The sequence below is a fragment of the Phaenicophaeus curvirostris genome, chromosome 19, assembly GCF_032191515.1.
Source record: "Phaenicophaeus curvirostris isolate KB17595 chromosome 19, BPBGC_Pcur_1.0, whole genome shotgun sequence".
NCBI classification, from domain to species: domain Eukaryota; kingdom Metazoa; phylum Chordata; class Aves; order Cuculiformes; family Cuculidae; genus Phaenicophaeus; species Phaenicophaeus curvirostris.
The window spans coordinates 6,259,892-6,286,464 of record NC_091410.1 but is presented as its reverse complement, the minus strand read 5'-3'; the positions used below and the strand labels follow the sequence as shown (position 1 = coordinate 6,286,464).

At 40.3% G+C, this 26,573-nt stretch overlaps 1 protein-coding gene across 2 annotated transcripts; it reads right to left on the bottom strand.

The window, feature by feature from the left end:
* Window positions 1-4,532: 4,532 nt before the first annotated feature.
* MFSD11 (major facilitator superfamily domain containing 11) lies at window positions 4,533-25,993 on the bottom strand. Of its 2 annotated transcripts, none has more exons than XM_069872413.1 (14): window positions 25,771-25,993; window positions 25,382-25,548; window positions 23,801-23,856; window positions 22,702-22,809; window positions 22,206-22,285; window positions 22,020-22,116; window positions 19,966-20,024; window positions 17,588-17,729; window positions 16,739-16,779; window positions 15,095-15,160; window positions 12,977-13,102; window positions 11,823-11,997; window positions 10,721-10,856; window positions 4,533-9,460 (listed from the first exon to the last, which is right to left on the bottom strand). In XM_069872413.1, exons 2-14 carry the CDS (start codon window positions 25,475-25,477, stop codon window positions 9,293-9,295), a joined length of 1,350 nt encoding a protein of 449 aa, XP_069728514.1. In that variant the 5' UTR covers window positions 25,478-25,548; window positions 25,771-25,993; the 3' UTR covers window positions 4,533-9,292. The 2 variants fall into 2 exon arrangements, with proteins under 2 accessions (XP_069728514.1, XP_069728515.1); XM_069872414.1 differs by having other exon boundaries at window positions 25,919-25,989.
* Between the last annotated feature and the right edge of the window lie 580 nt (window positions 25,994-26,573).

Here is a 26,573-nt window from a genome sequence, read left to right as displayed (position 1 = left end):
CTCACCCAAACCTCACAGCTTCCTCCGCTCAGGACGAACGCCCACCCTTTCTAACAACAACTGGGCCAGAAAAACTAGGATGAGAGCCAACCTGGGACCAGGTGCCTTCTACAGGAGGTTCTGCTGCAGCTGCACCTCCAACAGCTTCACAAGCCACACAGTCCCTCGAGTACTCGCAGCCTGCCCCCCGAGTATCACCCCGTAGAGGTGTAAGTCACCCCACCGCCCCACCCTCAGACAGGAAGGCTTGTGTTAGGTTTTTTGGGATGGTATTTCACATCCTGGGGCGAGGGGAAAAGCTGTTTACAGCTGGAAGCATCTCCCAGGACAGCAGTGCTGGCTGGAGATTTGCACGCTGGATTAGCTGGAGCCCCCAGCTGCTAATCCCAGCTCCATCGCTGGGATGCCTGTCGTCCTGGGCACATCACTCAGCTTCCCATTTCGGAATTCTCCTGTTTTGCAATATTTATCTGCTCAATGAAGCTTTTTGGGGGAGGAATTTATTAGCAGAGGGAAAAGAAACTGAGTATTTCCCAACAGTGCTTTGCAGAGGAAAATATCGAGCAGTCTCCACATCTAAATATTATCAATATCTTAAGCCTTTAATTCCACCAGAGACAAAACAAGTTCATTTAAGAGTTTCAGCCAATGACCCAGGAACATTATTATTCTTGCTAAATCTAGTCTCTCATGAAAATATTGACCATCAGACTGCACTTGCAGCTGCTTAGATCTCCTTTTCTCTCCCGCCACCTTAAATCTTCACCATCTGAAAAGAAGTTTAATTTTTAATGGTGCAACGTGACCCTTCATTCCTCTCCAAATAAAGTGGCTCATGTACACACACAGAGCAAAACTAAACCACTTCACAGCATGCTGGGAGATGAAAAGCCAGGGAAGACAGGCATGGAAAGCGCTTAGCACAAGCCTAACTCGCCCTTGCTGAAGGCTCAAAGGTTCTTCTTCATGAACAATCGGGCTCTGAGCTTTACTGATCCCTCATTATTGCTGCTTGTCAACACACCATCATTTCCTAACTACCAGTTTCCCAAATATGATAAAGAATCTCCTTGTTTTTATCCTACGTATCTAAGCACTCACCCCTGCGTCTCACCTGGCCACAGGTCAGCACAGCCTTCAGCTCCCACGCAGACTGAAACCTTTGCTTTGATCCTGCAGTGAATCCAGAGCCAGGGTGGGGGTGAGCTGGTGTTGGAAAGCAGAATGACATCCAGATATGTTTGGGGTTTTTTTCCAAAGTTCAGACTAAGGTGTGTAAAACTACCTAAGCAGAACCAGTTTATGCCCTGAGGACCCTTTCCCCAGCCCAGTTGTAAATGCTAAGCAACACCCTCCTCACCTGGCCAAAAGAAGAGCCCATGGTAGGATTGTCCATAGCCCTATGGCAGCACCAGAAATGCATCTGTCAACTCAGAGCTCCATCCACAGGGCTCCCCAAGGAAGGATCAAGGCTGAGCTGCTCAACATCCAGGAGCAGCAGCAGTGACAGCTCTGCAGGGCCAGCCACGAGAGCACCAACCCCAGCCAGGGCACAGCCCCATGGGACCCAAACAGGGTCCAGCAGCCAGGGGGAACCACAGCTGGTGATCCACAGACGAGGCAGGGCTGAAGGAACATGGCTTATCAGAAAACATAGTCAGGATCAACACAGTAAAAAGCCAAAAACAGGTATGCACCTACTTTGTAGCTTAACTGAGGAGCAACAGCAAGGACCTGAGCTCACACACAGCTCCACCAGGGAGAAGGCTGGCCAAGCAGGCTGCAGGGTCTGGGAAATATCCACATGCAAACATGTTTATAAGTAGCCCACAGGGGGAAAGCGTCCCTGTGACCATCTCGGAGATAGCTCCACTCTCCAGCCTTTCTCCACTGGAGCCAGACAGGCTCTTGTGCCAGCTAACAGCATTACACCATGCGCCCGGATCTCTCTTAGTACAAAGGTGCCTTATCCAGGGAGCACACCCTGAACACGCAGCTTCCCGTGTTACACCACTTCACATCATCCTCCCTTCCCAATCCTGCTGGTTTATTTGCTTGCTGCAGAACATCATAAATATTTTTACTGGCTAGCAATTGAAGTCCAATTGCTTTCCACACGCAATGAAACCCAGCATGCATAATGCCCTTTCCTTCCCCTACAGTTATTTTTTACGTGTGTATCACATTGCGGCAGCTTGAAAGCACAAGGTGTAGGCAACACGGCCCCTCGCTGATCCCGACAAACACCCCCAGGGGCACCAAACGCTGTCCCTGCCACCAGCTGTTGAAGGGCAGCACCTTGTGTCCTACCAGCACATCTGAGAATTCACAGAATTAAGCTCTTAGGAAGTATAATTACTATAATTATTCATAAATGTCATCAAGCTCTGCCTGCGACTGCTGCATTATTTCACTCTGCAGAGAGGTAGGAAAGGCATATGAACACACATTTTTCAGGCTCGCTCATGCTGTATTGCACCCAAAACTTCCAATTACAGCACAAACAGCTGCTGTACGGGTGAGTTTAGCCCTGCCAACCCTAACACAGCAGAGCATCCACCTGCTGCCACGGGAGGCGGACAAGGAATCCCAGCCCCACAGGGAGGAAGAGCAGCTACTTCCATCATGCTGCTAGGCTGGGGCACCTACCCAGGCAAAGCATCCCAATGGAAGTAGCTGACAGTCGGACTGGATGATTGCAGAGGTCTTTTACAGCCTTAATGATTCTATAAACACCAGCTGAAATTGTTGGTTTTACCATACCAAGCTGAGCATAGGGGTATAAGACAGCAGTTACTTCAAGCCTTAGAGGTGTTCTAGATACAAGGAAGAAATTCTAGATAAATTTCTAGACATAAGGAAGAATTTCTTCACCATGAGAGTGGTGTGGCACTAGAACAGGTTGCCCAGGGAGGTTGTGGCTGCTGCCTGGAGGTGTCCAAGGCCAGGTTGGATGGGCTTTGGGCAGCCTAATCCAGTGGGATGTCCCTGCCCATGGCAGGGGGGTTGGAACTAGGTGATCTTTAAGGTCCCTTCCAACCCAAACTATTCTATGATTCTATGTAGATATTTGATAGGAACATGTATAATGTATAATTTGATAGGAATGATGTACGATGAAAGGTAGTTCAGAAATTTAGCCTGCAAATTCTAGTCGAGCATTAGGGAGAAATATCAGCAAAGGCGAAGGCTGAGCCCTCGCTGCTGCCCTCCTCTCCATCAGCCCAGCTCCTTGAGCAGGGCAGGGGAGCTCCAGCAGCTTCTGAGTCTTTCCCTCACCCCCCACTTTTAGCACCACACTGATGGCAAAGGAGCACAGCACACAGCCCCAGGGTTTTATTGCTTCCAAGGAAATACTTCACTTCCTTCGCATAATCATCCAGCACTGGAGCTGTTATATGCTCTGTACCACAGTTACACCTCTCTGAGCACAGAACAGTGATGTACGGTGGTGAGGCTCTTTTAAACAGGTTATCTGTGTAATTGTTTTTTTTTTTTTTTACAAGGATTAATAATTGTAACAAACTCTACAGGTCAGGCATTAGCATAAGATGAGTGGCCCTGACAATAAACAGCCACCACTGCATTTATTATGGATGCTTAATTGAAGCTAATTTCACTAAGTGACCTTAACAAATAGTGATTTCCCTTTATTATGACAGGATGAATGTTATTTTTTTCATTTAAGGGACAAACCTATTTTTTTCCTCCTTTCATGATCCAGCATGAAGTGCAAGCTCCTAACTGCTCTTTTATCCAAAGACTCAAAGGGCTGCGCATAGTGGAAGTTCACCTGCAAGGGCCTTTCTATTTGTTCACATAACAGATTTTACAGTCACTTATTGACTACAGATTCCTCCTCTCAGAAATCAGAACACCGAGGTCACTCAAAGATCACACCAGCAGAACCACAGTGGATTTTGCAAATCTGCAAATCACAGAATTGAGGGGGAAGAAAATGCAGCAGGCAAAATTCACCTGTACTGTCCTCCTTGCCTAAGGCACTCATTACCCTTCCCTCTACACCTTCATCTCTGCAACCACGTTCTTCCTCACCATCCAGCCACACGATGGCCAGCAAAGCTGTTCCCTACTGCTCCCCCATGTCATAGAATCATAGAATCACCAGGTTGGAAAAGACCCACCGGATCATTGAGTCCAACCATGTCCTTTCATCACGACTGAAGCCAGGACTGAATGGTGCTTTTTAGCCACAGAGATTGACTGACAATGGCTCCCTGCATCTACATTTAATTTTAGATGAACAGGACCCAGATACTCCGCAATTCTGATTAAATTTGTGGAGTCTTTCAGACGTGCAATATTCGAGTTAAGAGAAAAACACCTCAAGTTGTGAGAAAGGATAGTGGGAGAGGAACTCATATCAAAAAAAAAATACATTAGACACATTCTTCTCTCAATAACAGCAGCAGTTTTCTTAAGATGGGCTCTCAAACAGGGCAGGACTGCATCATTCTGATTTCCCTAAGCCATTTCAGTTGTCTATGCTAGGCCTGGAATTAAGTGGTTCGAGAGAGCTGTTTAGCACTAAACCACTTTAATTTCCCTAAGCAGACCCTTACAGGTGCACAAAGCATTCTGAGCCCCATCAGTTAAGACTGCATCTCCCTTTCTGAAAGCCCCTGGCATGACAAGAATAATTCTGACAACCAGTATATTAACAAAAGCATTGTCTGTGATTTGCTTTTATTTGCATGGCTGTGACCATGAAATGAAATAGAGCAGAGTCAGGAACTCGCTTGAAACACTTGAAATCAGCATTTTCATTAAGATAATCACTGTGTGAGGTTGTTCTCAATTATCACCAATTCTAACCCAAAGACACCTTTTATTAAAGTAAAAAAGTTTCAATCATTTTAATTAGACTTCTGCACAGTATCAAAATGTAAACAAAAAAAGGATAGCTTGGAGGGAGACACATCAACAGCTGAAATAAGATAGCGGAGAAAGGATGAAACAAATAAGAATGGAGTTGATGGCAGCAGCAGCCAAATTCCCACTCAATTGAACAGAGCATCCCCTTCACATACCCACTAAGAATTACTCCTTTCCAGATTTGCTTTCTATTGCACTTAAAGGATGGTTTCCCCACACTCTCCCCCTTCTCTGCGGTGCTAACACGACCCCTGAAGTTAAGCTTATCAAAGCCTCATTCTGATTCTATCCACAAAAACTTCTGATTCTATCCATAAAAACTACACGAGCCTCCTCTGGTGGTTTTAGCTCCTGAACCAGTGTGGTTGTACCAGATTGGCAAGCATCCCATTAAGCAACTGGCTTTGACTTTATATCTGTCTTTAAACCCTCCCATTTTTTAATATTTCAGCCAGCACATTACAAGACCTAACAGGTAACAAGGAAAACATGGTGTTAACTACAGCTGCCATTCATTACATGGGGCTAGAAGCCCTCCAAGGAAAACAGTGGTGTGGATAAAGTCTTCAAGAACACATTTCACTAGAAAGATTTATGCTAATGATTGTAAGATCCTGTCTTAAAAAAGATACTTGCACCATTTGAGTCACAGCACCATGCCTACTGGCATGACATTGAACACAGTTGTTGAACACAGTTGTTCCTATTTATACCGACAGGAAACAATCCGTGCCCTAGAAAACCATCTTTGAGGTTCTCTCCTACACACCCACTCTTCTGGCAAGCTGCTACACAACCTCTGCAGCAGCAATTACTGGCACTTAGACAGGTTGGTGCCCATGGAACCACACTCCCCACCTGAAGTAAACTTGTGGAGTTCAAAGTCAGTCAAATGGAGCTTTCCCAGTCTGGTTCCCTGACACACAGTCCTGAATTCATGAGTTTCTACACTTATTTTTCCATAAACTTATACCAACAAACCCCTCCAGGAAGTTCTTTCCAGCATAGTTTAAAATGGTCACTAAAGGTTATGATTTTTTTTTAATATCCGTTATGAGTTTAACTGTATGTGCAGACATTTATACATTACTAACAAAGAACACTTTATAAATGGCTCTTTATCACAACTCACTAACATAGATTGTTTTCAACAGAATTAACAACAGACAATTATGAACAAGGTCCACAGCTGCAGAGATTCTCTTTCCATACTTTCATACATCAAAATGAAAACCAGCTGGCAAGATAAAAATACAGGTGCTTCTGACACACGTTAAGGACTACTTTGCAGCAGCTTCTTTGGCACTCAGCTGTCAAGAATATCAGTTTTCATTTCCTCTTTAGCATTTGTTTGAAAAACTTGGGGATGTGATATGTCAAGATATTAAACCTTAGAAACAATCTAAAAAGATAAGAGAAAAAAAACAAATGAAAGACTTCTTTTCAATAAGCCCAAGCAACTTCATGTGTAATTTTGCTTATAAAGATAAAATCCCTACTGCAAAACAAACCCACAATACCACAAATACAGCAAAAGCCTTTTTTTCCAAATCCCACTTATCTGAACAGCAAGCTCCCAATTCAGATTAACCCAAAACTTTTCCAAGGCCAAGGAGGTGAAGTGAATGGGGTGCAGTTTCAGGGCTGGAAAATGCTGATAAAAAGATTAAGATATTGAAACATAAGTGGATGTCAGCATTACTGTTCTTTACACTGCTATACCAAAAATTCTGACCAAACTAACAATTGTGTATAGCTGGATGGATTTTTCACCTCCCCACAGATCAAAGAAATACAAGTAAGTGAAAAGCAATCATGTGTCATCAGCTTGACTAACTGAGAACTGTCTCTTAAGATCGAATGTCAAAAGCAATACTTGTACAGTTAATAGCAAAAAAATTGGCTATTCATGATGCAGTTTTGATAATTTCATGATTTCTTGTAAAACTTGTCACAGAACAATACTACTTCACTTTAATGACCCAATAAATAGCTCTGAACAGCATTTTAGTATTATGAGATATTGAGTCAGAGCAAGCAGAACAAAAAAAAAAAAAAAGGAAGTAAAGCAGTAGATTCAGAGGTACTGAAAATCCACAAGTCCTAGTTCATTAGTATCCCTGAAAGCAGCTCTCAAAATGCTTTTTGAAACTACATAAACCTAGCAACTTTCTTTACTTTCTAATAAAAAAGTTGATAAAATTACACGGTAGATGAACCACATAGTCCATCATTCAAAGAGATCAGTTTAAAAAGCAACCTCATGAGAGCCATAACATAGCTATAGCTAAATGGCATTGCTTTAAAAGCACATATAAGTTAGTCATCGCCACAAGACCCAGGAATCACTCCCTGCCCCCATGTACTGCAAGACAATATTGTTCCTAGTGAACCTCCAAGTCTTCCTCTTGATTTGTACAGTAAAAGAAGAAATTCCCCATCTTAAAGCTCTTTATCCCTTTCAATACTTGGGAGAAAACACAAATGTGCGGCAACAAGAGAATTCTAATCACTGGCAGCATCCTATCATCTATACCTTTTAGAGTGCTCAGTATATAAAAATAGTATGCTTCAAATTATAGGATAACAGAAGTGGATAAGAGCAAAGGCATTAGAGTGCTGCTAGTCACATCAATCATATGTATTGATTGAATACTGAATGAATGCTTTCAGTTTGTCTGACAAATTGGAATGGCTTCGGTACTCCTCACTCAAATGTGTGTTCTGTCTCATTTTCTTTTACATCACTCATTAAATCTCCTGGGAACATGCAAGGCTCTCGTTCCTGGCTGTCCTCACAGATTTTTTTGCTTGCCAAACATTCAGGCATGCCCTCTCACCCTCCCATTAACACCTCACTGATCTCACAGCAAAAACCTGCACTGAATTTAAAAATCCCTTTCTATATTCCTGTACAATGATCCCTCACTGCGGTTCCACTGTGCACAAAGAGGTCTGTGCTTCACAGGAGTTGTGTTACATGCCCTGGGAGAGCAGGAGTGACAGCAGATGTCACAGGAGATGCCATACGACCTCACCAAGTTTAACCTTGGCTACACCTACATATTTAAGACATGTAGGAGTTTGACACATACAGAGTCAGCTTTAACTCATCTTTAAAGATAAGACATTAACATTCTGACTGCACAGTAAAAAAAGGTTGGTGAATGGTACTTTCCTAAAAACAGCTACGTGGAGTGTCCAAACCCAGCTTCTCAGCCTTCCATACCTGCTCTCCATTGCATCTTGTCTGCTGAACTAAAACATAACTGCGAATACTAGAATCCCAGACATAAAACCAAGGTGAGTTGCATTTCACTGCCTGTATTACATCTAACAGTTTTGGACTAAAGCTTAGTTACTATGCTACTATCCCTGTTTTCACATTTGGCAGAATAAAATTACAGTACAATCTTCCCAAAATACATTAAATGAAACAGCTTACATCAACTGTTTCAGGTATTTTTAGACTATGTAGTAGAATAAGCACTGGAAGATTATTCCTACAGTTCACATTGAGTCTATTTGTACTTTTAAAAGTTCTTCGACAACGTTCGCACACAGATTATGATGTAAATTCCTCAAGAAAATTCTTTGGGACTCAGAGGAAAGCTGTGTCCTATGGTCCTTCGTACAGCATTACCCTGAGAGAGTTTCATCAGCTACCCTGTTTCTGATTATCAGTATCTCAGAGCTCTCAGGATTGCATCCTTTAGATGCCCAGGGGTAACTTCTTAATTCTGGTAAAATCTTTTGTATCACACTACAACCTGATTTACTTTCTTTAAGTAAAAACAGGCACCTGACAAAGTTTAAGCCCATGAAATAGATTGATAAACAAACAGCTAGGAAACAAGAAACTGGGTGATACAGAATAAGGCAGCAACTTCCCTCACAGAAATACTTCTACATGTCTAATTGTTGAAAAAAGTCAATGATAAATTGATTTCTCAGCTGTGCAGACACTCTGCGATATATATATAAAAATATTATTCACTCAATACAAGAATCCACATGTCTGCAGAACCAGAATATAGGAAAAATAATTTAAGAGGAAAAAAACTGTAATTCTGTAGTGCATGGTAGAGTGAAATTAGGCAATTACGTGATGAAAGGTACATCTCTGAACAGAGCTGTTCGATACATAGATCTCTACATTTCCTTCCATTTCTTACACTGGATTTCTAAGAACACACATACAAGGTCCAGTTGATTAAAGCAAGAAAAAACCTTTCAGATTTGGCATTTTTCACCAACGTTTCACACTCGGACTGAGGGCTATTTTGTACTAGCTTCCTCCATCTCAGCCTCTAGAGCAACTTGATGTTTTCACCTTCTCATATCACTTAAACGTGCCTGTGTTTTCCCTTATGTCGGCCCAGGAACGGTGTCCAGATCAAATGCTGCTGTAGTCCGAGCCACGGGCAGCAAGAGCTGCTGCTGCTTCCCACTCCACTGCAAAGAAGGTAATTGTTCCAAAGAAGCCCACAACCACCATGATCAGGAGCTGCCACTGCAGAAGGAAGTAGTTGCTGTAGAAATACGCAACTGCAGCACAGATGGACTGAGAGAAAAACACAACATAAAGATTATCAGCAGAGGTACCCAGGCTGTATTGCTATACAAGGATTATCAAATTGACATACACGGTTTAATATGCAACTCAGTCATGTGCTTCTATATAAGATATATAATCCTAAAACTTCATTATACCTCAACATATGCCTTAATATGATATACAACAGATGTTGGTTTTACTTGTTATTTAAATAGCATTCACTGCAGAAGGCAAATACAAAACTCAAAAGTGTTTATAGCGTCACAAGTGCAGTTCTCTGGTAGCTTGAAGCAGTTTGTCTGCAAATGAGACTGCCAAGCCTTTAAGATAAAATTCAGAAAACTATTTCAAGTTTTACAGCATCACAAACTGTTCTGTATCAAAATAGCTAGAGGCTTTGACAGGCAGTGTTGCATACTTGCAATCCATCCTTTCTAAAAGTAAAATTTTCATTAGAACTCATATAAAGAATCTTTATATTCTGTGTCTACCTCCAATTCTTACGTGTCACTGAGAACGATACAAAAATGAGGCCATGTATAAGGAAAAAAGACAATGTTTTTGAAGCAAGCAGCTGTTAGCTTTTAAACTTTTTAACCTGACCTCTACTCTCGGCACTTGCTCTTGGTGGGACCACAAATGAACAGTCTCAACGCTTTCCATCATCCTTTTTCTACCAGTACCTCTGTAACACAGAGCTTGACCTGGAACATTCAGTACCAAATAGGACTAATGCCTGTGAGTGAAGTGATCTACCCAAAATACAGCAGGTGTATTTCTACTGTTCGAAGACTTTCCATTTAGTCTCCAGCTAGCCTAGATGCATTTATTTTGGCATTCTGACAACACAAGGACATTACTCAATCCCTTTTGTCTGCATACCCACCTGGTAACTCCCAGTGACACAATATCCAAATTCTTCAAATACTATTCACACAACTTCTTCCCTTTTAACTCATACCCCTCCATCAAAAACTTGAGAATATAAATTCAGTGAATGATTATTTAAATAAAATCCAAGTCTGGCTAATTGTACTTGCCTTTTGACTACAAGTCCCAACTCTAGCTCCCCTCAAAACTTATAATCAAACTGCTATTTCTTACATTATCACACCAAGATACACCCACCTAAAAAAACTTCTCTCCTGTGAAAGATAATCTGAAATCCTTTGCAGAAACCATTTCTCTCAGCTCATTAAAAAACAAACATAGTATTTTAATAACATTCAAACAGCCAGACTTTTGAAAGGCCATGTTACATAATACCTGAACAAACTTAAAGATGGCAAAGGCAGGAGCACTGTCTTCGGAGTAGAGGAATCCTAAAATACTGAGGAGCTGGGTATTAAAGCAGCTGTCCCCCAGGCCCAAGAGAAAGCTGCAGAGTATGGCCACTTCTTTGCTGAAGAAGAAAGCAAGGCAAAAATCAAAAGCCATTCATTCAAACAGCTTGCACATCTATAAACTATTCTTGGCAGAGTTGTTTGGAAGGTGAGAATGGAAGAAAGTTATCCAACTTTCAATTCCACTGGAAAAGAGCTGAACGCTTGGCTTGGCAAGGGGAATAGTTTCATCACATTTTCATTTCTTGAATGCTAACATTTCTGCTACTGTTACCTGCAGTCAATTCTGCACTGATTTAGGACTGCTAAAGGAAAGCTTGGGTGCTTAAAGCCACAAAGCCCACAAGGCAGTGAATAAAAGCCAAGACACGTGGCAAGCTCATTAAGAGCTGCAGCAATGTTAGAGAAATTCCAATTCATTTCACAGAAAAATACTCCAGTTAAATCAATTGTCACCTGCACAGACACAAATGCTTATAATTGCAAGTTAGCAGCTGCACAAACTGACAACACTGTTTTCACACAAATTAGCAAGAATACACCCCACAAGAAGGTTGCAATGATGAGATAAGAAACCTTGTATTCTTCCCCAGGGCTGAGTGGTATAAGAGACAGACATGGCATGGCTCCAATTAGATCAAGTGGATTTTAACCATGAGCATGCAAAGTCTTTGGAAACGAGCGCAACAGCACAGGGCTGGTGCTTCCCGCAGCAGTAAAACTGAGCCCACTGTTTTAATATAAACCAAATTCCTGACACTTTGTACAACAGTTGCTGGGCTTACTGCTGTAACAGATGTCAGGAATGCCAATTCGCAAGTGACAGAACTGCTATCAGACATCTTCATGCATTTTATTCTTATGCCACTGGTAGAATATCTACCTTTAATAACAACCAAATTCCTCAAAGCCTTTTCTATGGAGTTTGCAACCACACAGAAAAGCAGCTTCAAGTTTTCTAAGAGAAGAACAAGCTGTTTATATACATCTTGAGTTATACCAGCCAAAGGCAAAAGTTTACATACCTTGGAGTCATAAATGCAACATGATCTGTTCCTTCCATCGGAGCAATAGGGGCATCATTTGGCATGTTGAAAAAAATTAAATAAAAGGCTATGAAATGGACAATGATGCCCAGCATCACAATGGGGTTCCTGCCAAAGCGGTTATTCTTGCTCAGTAAACCAAAGATTCCTCCACCTGCACAGGCAGAAAAGATTGGATAATCAGAACAGAAGATGTAAAGAACAGAACCAAACTCAAAACACTGGAAACTCAGATTATAAAATTCCCTGTATTGAAAGATCAGCAAGCATGAAAACAGCCCCAAAGAGTTTGCCAGACCCACCAGACCCACTTGCCAGATGATATAACCTTTGGGTTGCTAGAGGTGTCTGCAAAACATGGGCAGGACATTCATCAGACGATGCTGACGAAGACACTTAACCTTTTTGCAAGTATCTTCCCAGCAGCCACTGTTTCCTTCAGCAAAGGACTGAGTGAAAATGCATGGCCTTGTGCTTAGCTCTCAATTGCAAAACCACGAATGTCTTCACTAGCAACATGGATCCATAAAGACAGTGGTTCAGGGTTTACTTTTTTAATTTAAACACTGAATTACTTGAGTTTAAACAAAAACATAATAGTTTACTTAATGAACATTACCTGTATTCTATTTTATTCAAATATCAGATTTCATTTCATACAGGCTAACTTTTTTAAAGAAAAATCTTTTTCCATTTAGAAGTAATACTTTTAAAATACATCTAAAACAGTTGTCACATCCCTTAACAAGTAATAAAAATTAAACAGAATACTACTTAAAAGCAGACTATCAAAACACTGAAGATTCCCTAATAACACTGTCACCCCACCCCCATTTCTCTCATTTTAATTCTTGTGTATTTCTTCACATTGAGCCAAAAAGAACACAAAGATCTTAGGATTCTGTCACAGGTATTTCACACCTGGGTCTGCACTCGTTTTACATGCTATAATACTCTCCACAGTGCAATAAAGAACAATGTTGACAATTTTATTTCCAATCTTTCATCTTTTGTTTACATAATCATTGCTGGAAACTTGAAAGACACAATTCAGTGAAACACAAACCCCCCATTTTGAGTAACTACATCATCTCAATCCTTTTTTGTCAATAAGGTAGTAAATTTAGACTCACCTAAAATTTCTCCAACACCAATAAAAATACCAGAGAGACCAATAAGGCTTTTCTCCTCACTGCCGAACCTATTCACAGCACCAATACATGTTCCATATACTCCAGAAAAGAAAGTTAATTCCAAACCTGTGCAAGAAACCAAAGAAAATTGATAAACTATTATGAAAGTTGTTAATAAACCCATTATGTCTAAAGGTTATTTCTCCCCCGAAGTACCTTTCAAATACATATATTTAAACTATGTCTGTGTAATAGAAGCAGTTAGGGAATCTTAAACTGTGTAATTTTGGTAGTCTCCTACACCAGTTTTCATAAGTTATAATCTAATATAAGAGAAGCCAATCACTAATTAGCACCTCAGGCACTTCATCCTGCTTCTCTTGACCCCATGTCTACATATAGTTTATATTTCTGCTTGGAATTTCACACAAGTTCCACCCACGTCGGTTTTAAGAGATTCCCATAATGAACGGCTGCTTTTCTATATGTAATGAACTACAACTGAGAAAGAAAAACTGTTATTTATTTTAAACTCTTATTTCTTCCTAATGTGAAGAAAGGTAACACAGCTGATTCCAACTCACCTGACTACGAGCAACTATCAGTGAACAAATACTCATTCCTTAATAGAAAGTGTATTTAAAGCAATACAAAGTGTTATGCCTGAACAAAGAAAAACAGTTCAAAATACAGAACTGTTTCTAAATTTACCTTCTTCACCTTTTGCTACCGCAAAAATGTGGTACACCATATCCTGGTCCACACATCACAGGCTACTTAACATGGTAATGTGGTTTAAGGGGGAGGTGCCCCTGCCCATCATAGGAGGGTGGAACTGGATGATCTTTAAGGTTCCTTCCAACACAAGATATTCTAAGAGTCTATGAACTGCGTAGCCTCAGAAAGTGTGATCTTTGAGCAGTCTTTACAATCCAACCATCAATTTTGGCAATAAAAAGCTTTAGTTGTCACATTTTCCTGACACTATTGTCTGAGAGCCACCAGATGGCACCAGCTATTTCTTGCAAACCGAACCCAATTTTTTTTTTTCCGGCTACCTGTAAGGGCAAATTTCAGATTGAACAGGCAAAACCTGACTCCCTTCTCCAGTTATACTGCTTTGCATTCCTATTGCACTAAACATCCACAAGGAATTCAATTCAGTTAACTTGGATTAACACAACACTGGAGATGCTCTGAAGTAACCTGCAACTCTGATTAGCGGTTGGTGCAAGCCGACTTCATAGTCAATATTACTATTTCTTTACCAGAAGCTGACTGCAGTCTTCAGCAAGTGTTACAACACTGTTTAGTTTGTTCACATCCAAGTCTCTCTTTTCACCTACCAGAGCCAGCAACAGTTTTTCATAACAGTGACTAAGAGTCAAGACTCTGAAAATGCATCTATTCTTCCTCAAATTTAAATTGACCATGAGCAAAACTACATCCTAAGCCAAATAAGTAGCAAGAAACCCTCAAAATGTTGGATCTGAAGGATCCCAGTAACATTTTGAACACACTATAATATTTTTGTAGGGAAAAAAACTTCAGTTTAAGGCAAAAATAAACGTATTTGACAACTCATACCTTGGTCTAAAAATACCAGACCAGGTTTAACTAAAGACACTAAAGAGAGCTCTTGCCACAGCAAATACTAGTGACAAAAAAAGCTAATTTTTTTCCCCAATAGAACCAAAACTAAAATGAAGACTGTTAGTAGGCTCCAACACTTCAGCAGAGGGGACACAGTGTATTTTACAAAAATAATTTTAATTCAAATGCAACTGAACTGCATTAAACAATCTACAACCTGTTGCCAGTGTAAAGGCCGAATCACAAAAACCAGCTACGTAAGCTTTGCCCGATCCTCAGTTCGGGTGACCCAGAAGCACGATGAACCAAACACCGCTACATCTGTCAGAATCTGCAGATTTAGGGGCATCCCTCCTCCCATACAGAAACATGTCCCAGAACACAGAAATGCCATAAGTGAGAAACTTATTTGAAATACTGAAGTAATGTTTGCAGAGTAATGGAACTATGATCCTGCTCTGGGGTTAAAACTCAAAAAAATATCCTGGCACCAGTACGCAATTACACACTCTGCTTGCTGCATACCCGTGTAGGCTGTTGTCACACTGAGAAGCAGAATCTCTTTGGTGAAGCTCAGCTTTATCGATTTCTCTGTAAAGACATAATAATGGAAATTAATATAATCAATAATGCTGTTAAGACAATCTACACTTCATTCTGGTCTTTGCAAAAACAGGTTAAAATTACACAAATTGACTTTATCACAATGAACATTGACTTGTTCTTTGAAAGAAACACTGTTATCCAAAATCCTTTTCTGTAATAAATGCAAGGGGGAATTAAAGAGGGAACACACAGTCTTCTGCTCGTTGTATTTTCATACTCTCAGATCATGGCAATTCCCACTTAAAAAGATTAATAAACTCTCAGGGATGATCCCCATGTTCTCAAACCAAACAGTCACAGGCAGACAACATCAAACTTTAGTGGGAACTGCAGATGCTCCAGGTCAAAATTGTTGGGTTTAACTGCCATCATATGGTGACAAAATAAAACAACACGAAACTTTTCCTTTATGCTGTTATATATCCTGTATGTTATTTCCTTTATCTTGTAAGCCCACAAGCTTTAACGCAGTAGCTTTCCCAAAGGGTGACCTGCTCTTCTTAACATCATTTGGAATCCTCAACATGAGATGGAGGTGTTGGAAAGTGTCCAGAGGAGGCTACAAGGATGATCACAGGGCTGGAGCACCTCCTGTACAAGGACAGGCTGAGAGAGTTGGGCTTGTTCAGCCTGGAGAAGAGAAGGCTCTGAGGAGATCTTGTAGCAACCTTCTAGTATCTGAACAGGCTACAAGAAAGCTGAGGAGGGACTGTTTACAAAGTCTTGGAGTGACAGGACAAGGGCCAATGGGTATAAATTGGAGAGGGGCAGATTTAGACTAGACAAAGAAGAATGAGAGTGGTGAGGCACCAGAACAGGTTGCTCGGGGAAGTGGTGGCTGCCCCATCCCTGGAGGTGTTCAAGGCCAGGTTGGACGGGCCTTGGGCAGCCTGATCCAGTGGGAGGTGTCCCTGACCATGGCAGCGGAGTTGGAACTGGATGGGCTTTAAGGTCCCTTCCAACCCCAACTATTCGATGATCTATATAAGGAAGCAGCTGTAAAGTACCTTTGATCTGAAACTACATCAAGGAAGCACCCCTCCTGGACTATACCAGTATGCAGTTGAAGTGTGTATATTTCACTTCCTTTGCTTTCAGTCAAGCTTTGTTTGCATGGTGTCTTCACTCAGAAGAAGCACTTCTGAAGCACCGACAGTCAGCTCACACCAATCACACACCAACAGCCACTTGCCCACACATCACTTGAGTGGCTCCCAAGCCTTTCTAGTTGCATGCTGTATTTTGACAAGGCTCAAAATCACAAATGCTCACACAAACAACTGAATTCCTATCAGGCTCAACACTCAGTCCTCTTTCCCTGCACGAGTCATCATCTCTGGTCTGAAAACCATTGCCATCTGGCAGTTGTTTTTCCAAGTAGGCATCCCTGAAGGGCTATATCTGTAGTGAAATAATTGAAATGCATTCTTAAAGCCTTATTTGTTCACAATTTTCTCTTCCCAAGCGATTTGTTCTAAGTGATCACATTATCAGCAGAATTGCTGAGAGCTTGAAAGGATGTTAGTGGTTTTTGAAGCAACCCGTATGTGAAAGAGTACTTACTGAAGGCAGCCACTGCTCTCGTCATTTTTGCTTTTGCAGACCTGGATAAACAAATGACTTTGTCAAAACAGAAGAACCACCACCATATTGTACAGCTATGCGGGAAGGCAGTTTCATTTTTCAAGTTTTCTGTACATTTCCCAGCCTAGCATTACGCACTGGAATATACTAATGTATTATTAAAAGCTTCTGAGAATCTAAACTGCTAATCAGAAAATTTATTTGCTTTCCAGGCTAGTGAATTCAAAAATTAACCTGCCTAGCAGTCTCTTCTGAGCACTGCTAGCTTTGAAAAAGCATTTTTAACCAGTATACTTACCATTGTTTTTCTAACTTTATTTTTCTTAAAGCAAAATATTTGAACTGATGCCTCAGGCAAAACTGTACTGAGTCTGTGCAGCTATGCACTTGTATTTATCAGCGTGTTGCATATCTATATTTAAGGAAGATGTGAAAAAACTTGTTTCAGTACATAAAAGAACCTATAAAGAGGAGTAATTTCTGCTTATTCCAGCCTTTAAACTACGCTGATGAGGGCAAGACAGACTGTGAAAGGCAGATACACATTTAATAATAATTGGTGGAGAAGAGATAAATGGTATCTTTTCAAAGGCAGTCATAAACAGAAAAACTTAATGTGCAGTACAGCACACCACCCTTGAGAATGTCATGTAAAGAACATTAATCCTCACTTGTTAAGATACAGGCACTTTTCTATTAAAACTGTAAATTCTACAAGTTGTTCATTATATTTGTTTCTAATTCAGGGGGGAAGCATACGCGACATTCCATGGAGGAGTAGGAGCACAAACAAGCATGTGACAACACATTATTGCCATAAGCACTTACGAACTGTCCCCCAGGATTTCATTAGCAGAATCTTCCTCCCCTGGAGCTTTTGTGTCCTCTTGTTTCCTAATCAGAAAGAAGAGAACTGTGCCCACAAGACTGATAACAGTCAGAGCAATGAAGACAGTTCTGCGATCGCTCTCTGCGGAAAAACAAACAAGAGCCATAACTAGATGTGGAAAAGCAGTTCAAACTAATACAACTACCTTCAAAGAACCAATACAAGCATACTACATAAAACACATACTCATTTTCTAACTTACCTTCCACATGGAGCAAAAGATACTCAGCTGTTGGCAAATTCCTGTCTCAGTTTTATGATGCCAATAAAATACTGGCATATTTAAGAGTGTCACTTCTATTTTCTGCCATGCAAAGGCTATGACCAAGGAGGAGCCAATTAACAAAGGAAGTGCATGAACTATTAGCAGAAGAAAGTACATCTTTCAAGACTTATAGAATTCACAGTGGACAGAGCAAACTACCCCAAAACCCTTCAGATAGAAAAAAAAAAAAAAAAGCAGCTCTTTACCAGTACCAGAAATATTAGTGCTATAAACTGGTAGGCTTGTAAACTTCAAAGGCCTTAAAGCCACCGATATCTCACTGACACAGCATACAATGTGCAGTTGGAGGAAAGTATCTGCTGCCCTTTGCACCAGCTCTGCTGCACTAACCAATTTCTTTGGCATGGGAAAATCAACAATACATTAGTCATTCCCATTTACAAACATTAAGCAGGGGCAGAGTGGAAGCCAAGAAACAGCTAATACTTGTGTTTGAACTAGAGTACAATTCTGAAGATATCACCTACACCTGTATTTACTTCCCTTTTACCTTAAAGGTAAACGAATCACTCTACATCAATTAACAACATGTATGATTGTAGATAAAAAGAATACAGGCTTCACCTCAATATGTCAGTAATATTTTTATATAGGTAGTAAAAAAAGGGAAGAATTTTTAAATAAATACTGTCAGATCTCCTGATACCAACATTTCTTTTAATAAAGAGGAGTCTCAAGACATAAAGACAGGCAGGAACATGACAGCCAAACTCCCTCATAGTTAGTTGCTTTCATCTGTGGTTTAAAAGACCAATGAAATTTAGAATGCCCTGAGCCTCAGTCCCACCAGATCCAAGTGTCTCCAATACTTTCAGTAACATTAAGCCTTTGGGGTAGAGGTGAGGGAATATGGGAGCCGACCTTCCAAAACTAACCTGTGCTGTGCTACCAAGACCTTCTCTGTGGGAAACCTGAAAAGACAGCTCTGACAGAGACATGACATTGGCTATTGATCTCAACAGGGCAGTACTTCTGAAGCCTGATAACTATCATTTAAAAATCAACAGCAGAAGTGTCCTTATCTTCCAAAGGATAAACAAATTGACCATTCTAATAGATACTATATTAACACTACAATAAAGAAGAAAACTCGGTCACTACAGAACAGGGCAACAGACCCTATTTATTTACAGAACATTTGTTTCCCAGCAATATTCAAGTTCTATAATTAAAAACCTTATTTTGTTCTATATTCACCACTGCCATTTTCTTAGCTGACACCTCCACCTTGCCTTGCTTACTTAAGTAGAAAACTCACTTTAAAACCAATGAGCTCTACCACTACCTTCCGAAGAATATTATTCCCTATTTTGCTCCTTACCAGTTTAGCACAGTGTCGATCAAAAAACCCTACCGTATTAATGACAGTCTTCATAAACTACTCCAAGGAAAGAAAACCCAGTTCTTCACACACTCTCCCAACAGTACTGCTAGTTTAAGCAGCAGTAGCCACCACTCTTAGTCCAGCTGCACAGCTCAGCTCTGTTTTGCTATTACTTTGTGCCAGCCCAATAATTAGCACACCCTTAAAGGGAACTGGGATGGTTTGCCTTCTTTTCCTTTATTTCATAGGTTAACCAGTCTCCAGTCTGATTTAAAATAGCAATCTATACCAAGAACTTACCTTGGAACAGGATAGTGTGCATATCTAACATTCCAGATTACCCTTCCCTAAAATATGTGTATTTTGGCATAAGCACATCTGCATAGCAAAAAAAAATCACAGAGTAGCTGTTGCGGAAAACCTTATTCTAAACTAGTACTCCAAATAATTTCATAGATGAAACCCTAAAAGAAGGTACTCAAAGTCCATTGTATGCAGCAAAACAACATTCATAATCCAAGGCCCATGAGTACCATGGAATACTGAATCAAAAACATACTCTGAAAACAATCTAACAATAAATTGGAAAAAATAATATCTCTGCTACTGTCTAAGTATCTTGCCACTTTCCAGTTCATTACTTCATCTGTTTATTTATTCTACCACACTTCAAAGGATGGCCTCCCACATAAATAAGTAATACCCACCTGATATGCGAGTTTTTCCTTGCCAAGCGAAGTATATATAAAGGTTTCCAAAAAACAAGCTGTAAACAAAAAGGACAAAGGTGAACAGCTAAGATTAAGGCTGTAGCATCATAGTAACACTATCCTATGCAAAAGAAGCAGTACTGTGCAATTGTGAAAGAAATGAAGACGCCAGTCGCTCTCCATGAAAACTACTTACTCTACATAAAACTTCAAACACAGTAGAAGATTCTTCCCCATAATACCGGCTGTTCATTTCCAGTGATCAAGGCACAAGGTGGTAGCAAAAATGAGGAAATCTGTATTGAAATTGCCTCTCTCTAGTTTCGGAAGGGTATAGGTTAGAAAACAGACATTTACAGAGATGGCTTTGTAACACTTTCTAAGAAAAGTCATAGGTCTTGTTTGAAGCATTGCCCCAGCAATGGTAAAGTAGCTGCTAACAACTCAAGGGAGATTCTCTGTTCCTACCTACAGTTTCCTGAAATACAGTAATTCTGAACGAATAGTGATTGAAAACAACCTTAGAGTCACAATTCCTCACAAAGTCATCCATTTGGCTCACTGTAAAATACACAATTAGTTGGTTTTGTGGAAATTGCTACTGTGATAATACACCAGTATGTTAATTGTGGAACCTGACGCTTCAGGAACACAAGAAGCAGGCCACTGGTCCAGTCTGCTGCTCTACTAATCCAGTATTCTCTCCTCACAGTAGCAGTAACTATGCCACCTAGTGCAGGCTCACCAACCAAAGCCCTTCCTGAAATTCACTCCCTTGTTATCTCCCAATATTCACAACTCTATATTAGGGGTGGTGAAAGGTATCTCTCTTCAAGAGCCATTTCTGGACCTGTTGCAAATTAACATCTGATCCTTTCCTGATCCAACCCTACACTCCCCCGCAGCAGCAAGCTCTAAAAGTTTAACCTCCCATTCTGTAAAGGAGCACTTTATTTGTTTTTAATTAATCCTCTTCTGGTCTCAACAAGTGACTAGAGCTCTAGTACAGCACCATTTGATGAGCAACAGTTCTTGCACGCAGCTCACCTGCTGCCTTCCTGTTTCAGTAACCCACCAGTATAATATATCATATAGATAAATACCTGAGGACTTTTCTCCAATGGAAAGAGTCTCAGTTTTTCCAGTCTCTCTTCAAGCCAGCAGGTCTACCTTCTTGCACTTTTTCATTTCATTGCTCTAATTACATTACACTCCCCCAAAAGACATAAACCTCAACCACACAAAATACTCCACAGGAGCAACACAGCATCTGCTACCTTATTCTCATTACCTTCCCTGATGCCAAGCCTTTTGTTGATATTTTCAGTTGATGCAGCACTTCAAGCTTAATATCAGAGAACTACTAACAACAAGATCCCTTTTCAGACTGCCAGGTCCAGCTTGAGCATCTTTGCTTTAACTTGTCGGTAAGCAGCAAGGTCAGGGAGCAGGGGGATAATATCCAGCAGAGAAGGTGCCTCATCAAGTAGAGCCAAGCCCCACAGCAGCCGAGCAAGGGAAGCAGGGTAGATCTAGAGGTTGTAGGCAGGGTCAGATGAGAGCCCAGACCATCACACATGCTTGCCTTGACAAGGCTGGTACAGCTACAGCAGAACAAGAACCCAGCTCTCCTCCAATGCAACCCCAGAGACCCACGGCTGAGTTTAAATGGGCTCCTGAGCCCATGGGCAGGTGGGAAGGGTGTGGTGGGGTCCCATGTGAGGCTGCTTAGGACCCTCAGGCTTTTCAGTGCATTCCACATCCTGACACAAACGATCGCAGCCCTCCACCATCAACGTGATTTCTGTAATTATGTCAAATGCTCCCCTCACAGCAAAGTACCTTTTAGCCTATTGAGAGCAGAGGTTTGCAATACGTAACTTTCCTTCAATGTTCTGTATTGCACAATAGCACAGAAATGCTGCTCCCAGCCTTCCCACCCAAGGAACCAGTAGGATATTTCTGATGCAGTCTCTCTCTTATAAAAATCATAAAAAGTAGTATGTGTAAACAACAACAACAACAACAAATATATTAAAACCAAAGTTTACCTGGATTGCAGGAGTGCCCAGAATACTCCACTGTTCCTTCCAATTGTGTTTTCATTAGAATTTACAGTTAAACAATTTCCCTGTGCCGTCCAGAGTACTGAAATACACAGAATATATTGCTCAGGAAATAAAAATACTTTAGGGGTAAATGTACCAAACAGTAAGCAGCGTAAGAATGATGCTTACCAGCAGCTGCAATGCCAATTAAAACAGAAGCAGTGTAGAAAGCCCACGTAGTAGGTTGGATAAAAACTGCAATGTACAGGCTAGAATAGAACAAATCAGTTTACTGAATGTAGTCTAAAAGTGGACAATGCTCTTTAACAATCTGATATCTCATTTAGCTGCTTTTAAACTACTCTCTCCTAAGTGACACTAGAAAATAGTTTAGGTCATATAACTTTTTACTCCACCAAGCAGGTAGGATTTCTTTTATATAACTTTTAATCTGAGACCACAACCTGAACTCCACAGGCAGCTAAGTCTGGAAAAGCTGTGAAAATACACTCTGTTTCCAGCAGGCTGCAGTACTCTGCAGTTACACATCTACTCACTCAGACAGTATCTCTGCAAGACACCTCCCTCAGCCAGTACAACTTCATGTATGGCGAGAAATTTAAGTGTGAAAAAATGAAGGAAAGACTTTAAAGGAAGCAGACAAAAGTTCAAAATGAATACTCACCTATAAAATACGCCACTAGCAACCATGGAGAGCTGAGGTCCTACTATGGCAACCACTGAAGGTGATATAAGATTTGACGCAGAGAATACTCCATAAATAATGGACATGCTACACAAATAAATACAAAAATGATTAAGAACTTAAAATAAAATATAGGGCATGAGTGAACTGATTTAAGAATGTTCTGTCAATTCCAAAATATCACTTCCAATAACTGCAAAACTCCCATGGTCAAATATTTCCTTTCTTTCCTGTTACCCACTGCACTCTATATGGGAATACAAGAGTGTACGGTGTTTCTGAGACTACAGAATAGAGTCCCAAGCTATTGCAGGTGAGCATGTCTTGTAATTTACAATATGCATTTGTCAAACTGTGCCTTAGCAACAATTATTGTATATTGTACCCCATACTTCACGTTCCAGAGCCTCATTCATCTGTCAGTGAGGTTTTCATCTTCTGCCAAATACACCACAGAAATTTTACAGATATCTTTTGTGCCAGTTTGTATTTTTAGTTTAAATGAAGACAATAAACCCTTCGCAGCAGCAACCACCAGGTTTTCCCATATGACAGGTGAATCTGGGGTACAAAAGGTCCCTGATCATGCTTAGCGAGTTTGTCTATGACAGCGCAATAAAAAAATGAATGTCTTCTTGTGGCTTTGCTTCTCCTCTTTCTGACTGCTCCTTTCACATTTACATTGCAGTATTTCCTGGAAGTTGATCCACACCACCTCTCCTAAATAAATGCACAGAGGGCAAACAACCAAGGCCTTAGTTAGCAGTTTTGTTTATTTTAAAACTTCCATGTTCTTTATCTCCTAAGATAAAATGCTGAGAATGTGATGACCACCTAGGTTTTTGTCTCCCCACAAAGAAAACATGCAAAACAGATATGTAGTTCAACGAGACATTATTCAGAGTAGAACTACAGGGGAGAACTACAGAGAAGCCTATGTTTGAAACAGCTTTAAGTATGTTATTAAATTGTGAAGTCAGCAGAACGCTACAATCTCTTAAGAGTCTGTCTCTACCAGATGGAATTATCACTACCTTCACCCTGCAAGGAGCAAAGTAATAAGAGCTGTGCAAATTACCTTGTGTAGCCACTGCCATGAAAATCTGTGTTGTTTAAATTGGTGATAACAGTTTGCTGTGAGGAGAAATCACACATTGTAATATGTTAGAATCCAGCTTCTACTGTGAGAACGCTTCCATCAGTTTGAAGTCGGTATCAAACACTAGAATTAATCATTAATGGATTCTACAAAGAACTTAAAGTAATTTAAAATGTTAATTACACCTCACAGGACCTCCACAATGAAGGCAAAGGAGATGTTTGGCAGGGAAGCATCTCTGAAGCAGCAACTGGTACCTTAGGGCTATATTATAATTTCATCAGATACCTTGAAATATTTCACAGAACTTTGGCTACACTAGACACTTTTCTTAGGTAGATACACATGATTCTATTCATTTAAAAACAGGAAAAAAACCGAGAAGTTTCCAAATACTCTTAATGTGACCTATGAGCTTCAGATAAGAGTTTCCGTTTTTTTTGGCTTACCACTATTTCCCTGTTCCGTTTTTTTCCCCTTGAATCAGCGTTAGTGATCATGAGACCACATAATTAGTTGGACTGGCAGGCAGAGCTGATTGAAAGTCACTTGTACTAACTCTAGTGACAATAAATTACATGACTGCACGATCACCAGGTCCAATTCAGAGAGACACTGTGAATTCATTGCACCACTTCTAAGATCCCTGAGCCCTACTCACGTACGATATCTCACAAGAACGATTCTAAGTAGCTATTTCTATAATGAAGAGAAGGACATCCGTATGTCTGAACTCAGGAAGGATTCTTCTCACACGCAAGAAAACAGAAGCCATAAAACCTTTAGGATCAAGAGGTATATTGAAATCTAACAGTCCTTCAGGCACACAACTAATAGGGAAAGCGACGTTAACGGCTTAATAAGTTACAGGAGTTGAGCTAAGTATGTCAGCAGCAATCTAAAAATTTAAGTAGTAAGAGTGCAATCTGTTTTTTATAGTAAGTATGGATTATGTTATGCCAAATTTTGCTTCAGCATGCGAAGAGATACATGATACCAAAGCAGTAAATTACTTATTCTGATGGAAGGTGACTTGGCAGTTCCAGCAATTGTGGAAGTCTGACTCCTTGTCAGATGCTATCCTCATACTCCCCCTCAACGTCTAGCTTGTTAGAACAGAAAAGTATGTGAGATTAGGAAAAACATTCTAGTAAGAACTAGGGGCATGGCTAATAATAACAACTTGAGCAAATATTTTTAAAAGGACTACATAGAATAATCAGAAATAAGGCAAGTCCAATGCAATTCAATTGTTAAATACTGCAAGTGTCAAAACAGACGCTATTTTAAAGTCCAAACATTTGACAGGATTCAATAATTTTCTGCTAAGCAATCAGTTACATATGTAGCTAACCTATGTTAAAGATATAAACTGATTCATTACCCAGTTAAACAGCTCAATGGAGTTAACATAAACCAAAACAAAAGAGACAAAACGTCAAGGCGTTTTGCATTTTAAAAAATCCCAAGTAAAGCAACTCTTACATGAGAGCACACTAAAGACAATAAAGGAAAAACAACCATGATAGAAATGTGGCATATTTTGAAATTCACACCTACCGCAATGTTTCCACATGTTTGGAAAGCAGTGAAGATAAACATAAACGAGACTCCCAGAATAATTATGTTGAAAAGTTTTTTTGATTCAGGAGACATTTTTTTGTTGTTTTCTTGCCAAGTCCCCAGCTTCAGTCTGGAAAAGCTCTATTTTCTTTTGAAAGCTTCCTCTGTTAAAAACAAACAAGTAAAAGAATAAAACAAACAAACAAAAAAAGAAAGCTTAAAAAATAATGATTACTTAGAGCTACTTATTAGCTGCTAGAACATAATCATCAACTAAGCAAGAGATCTGGTAACGCTCTTAAATAATGTACAGAAAAATCAGTAACTCAGTAAAAAAACAAAGCTAAAGGTCTAGTGGCAAAGGTGAAGATCAAGATTCTCTCTACCTTCTCCCATGAAGTTAGCAGGGCAGGCTGCAGCGCGTTACTTCTCTCACGACATCTTGTTCCCTCAAAGGAAGCAGTTTTCCAGCCACGAAGCTAGTTTCTGGCCATTGTTCTAAATGAGAATTGCCGTGCAAAACCTTTAAATCACCTGACGAAGGAACGATGAGACATTGGTGCACACGAGTGATTTCCATGCATGTTGGACAGGAAATAGAGAACATTTCACCATCAGGATCAGCTGATCTGCCCAGGCAGCCCTTGTGCACCATGGGAAATGCAGTTCTGGCTCTATTTCTGCTTGAAAATGTGAAAATAAAACCCTTAAAATAAAAATATTTATACTAGCTTTTAAGAATTATTATCTCTTTCCACTAAATAACACCTAGCAAGATAAAAAAAATCTTTTAAAGTCATAGAATCATAGAACAGTTTGGGTTGGAAGGGACCTTAATGATCATTTAGTTCCAACCCCCCCGCCCCCATGAGCAGGGACCCTAAGTCATCTAAGGTAACTGATTAATTAGCCAAAATCAAACACACACAAAGTTATTCCAAAGGGAAAATTATTCCTACCTGGAAGGAACTCCGCATCTCAGTGCCACCAGCACGCACTCTGCACGGCATTTCTGCCTCGCATCATCTCGGTGACTTGGGAGAGGGCAGAATCTTCATAATCTTCCGCTGCTTTGTCTCAAGGAAGAGCTTTTATTTTCAGCAATGACAGTATTTCTAAATAATAAATTGAAGAGCAATTGATCTTTTAAGTTTTGAAGATCTCCATCAAAGCATCAGCATCACAGAAG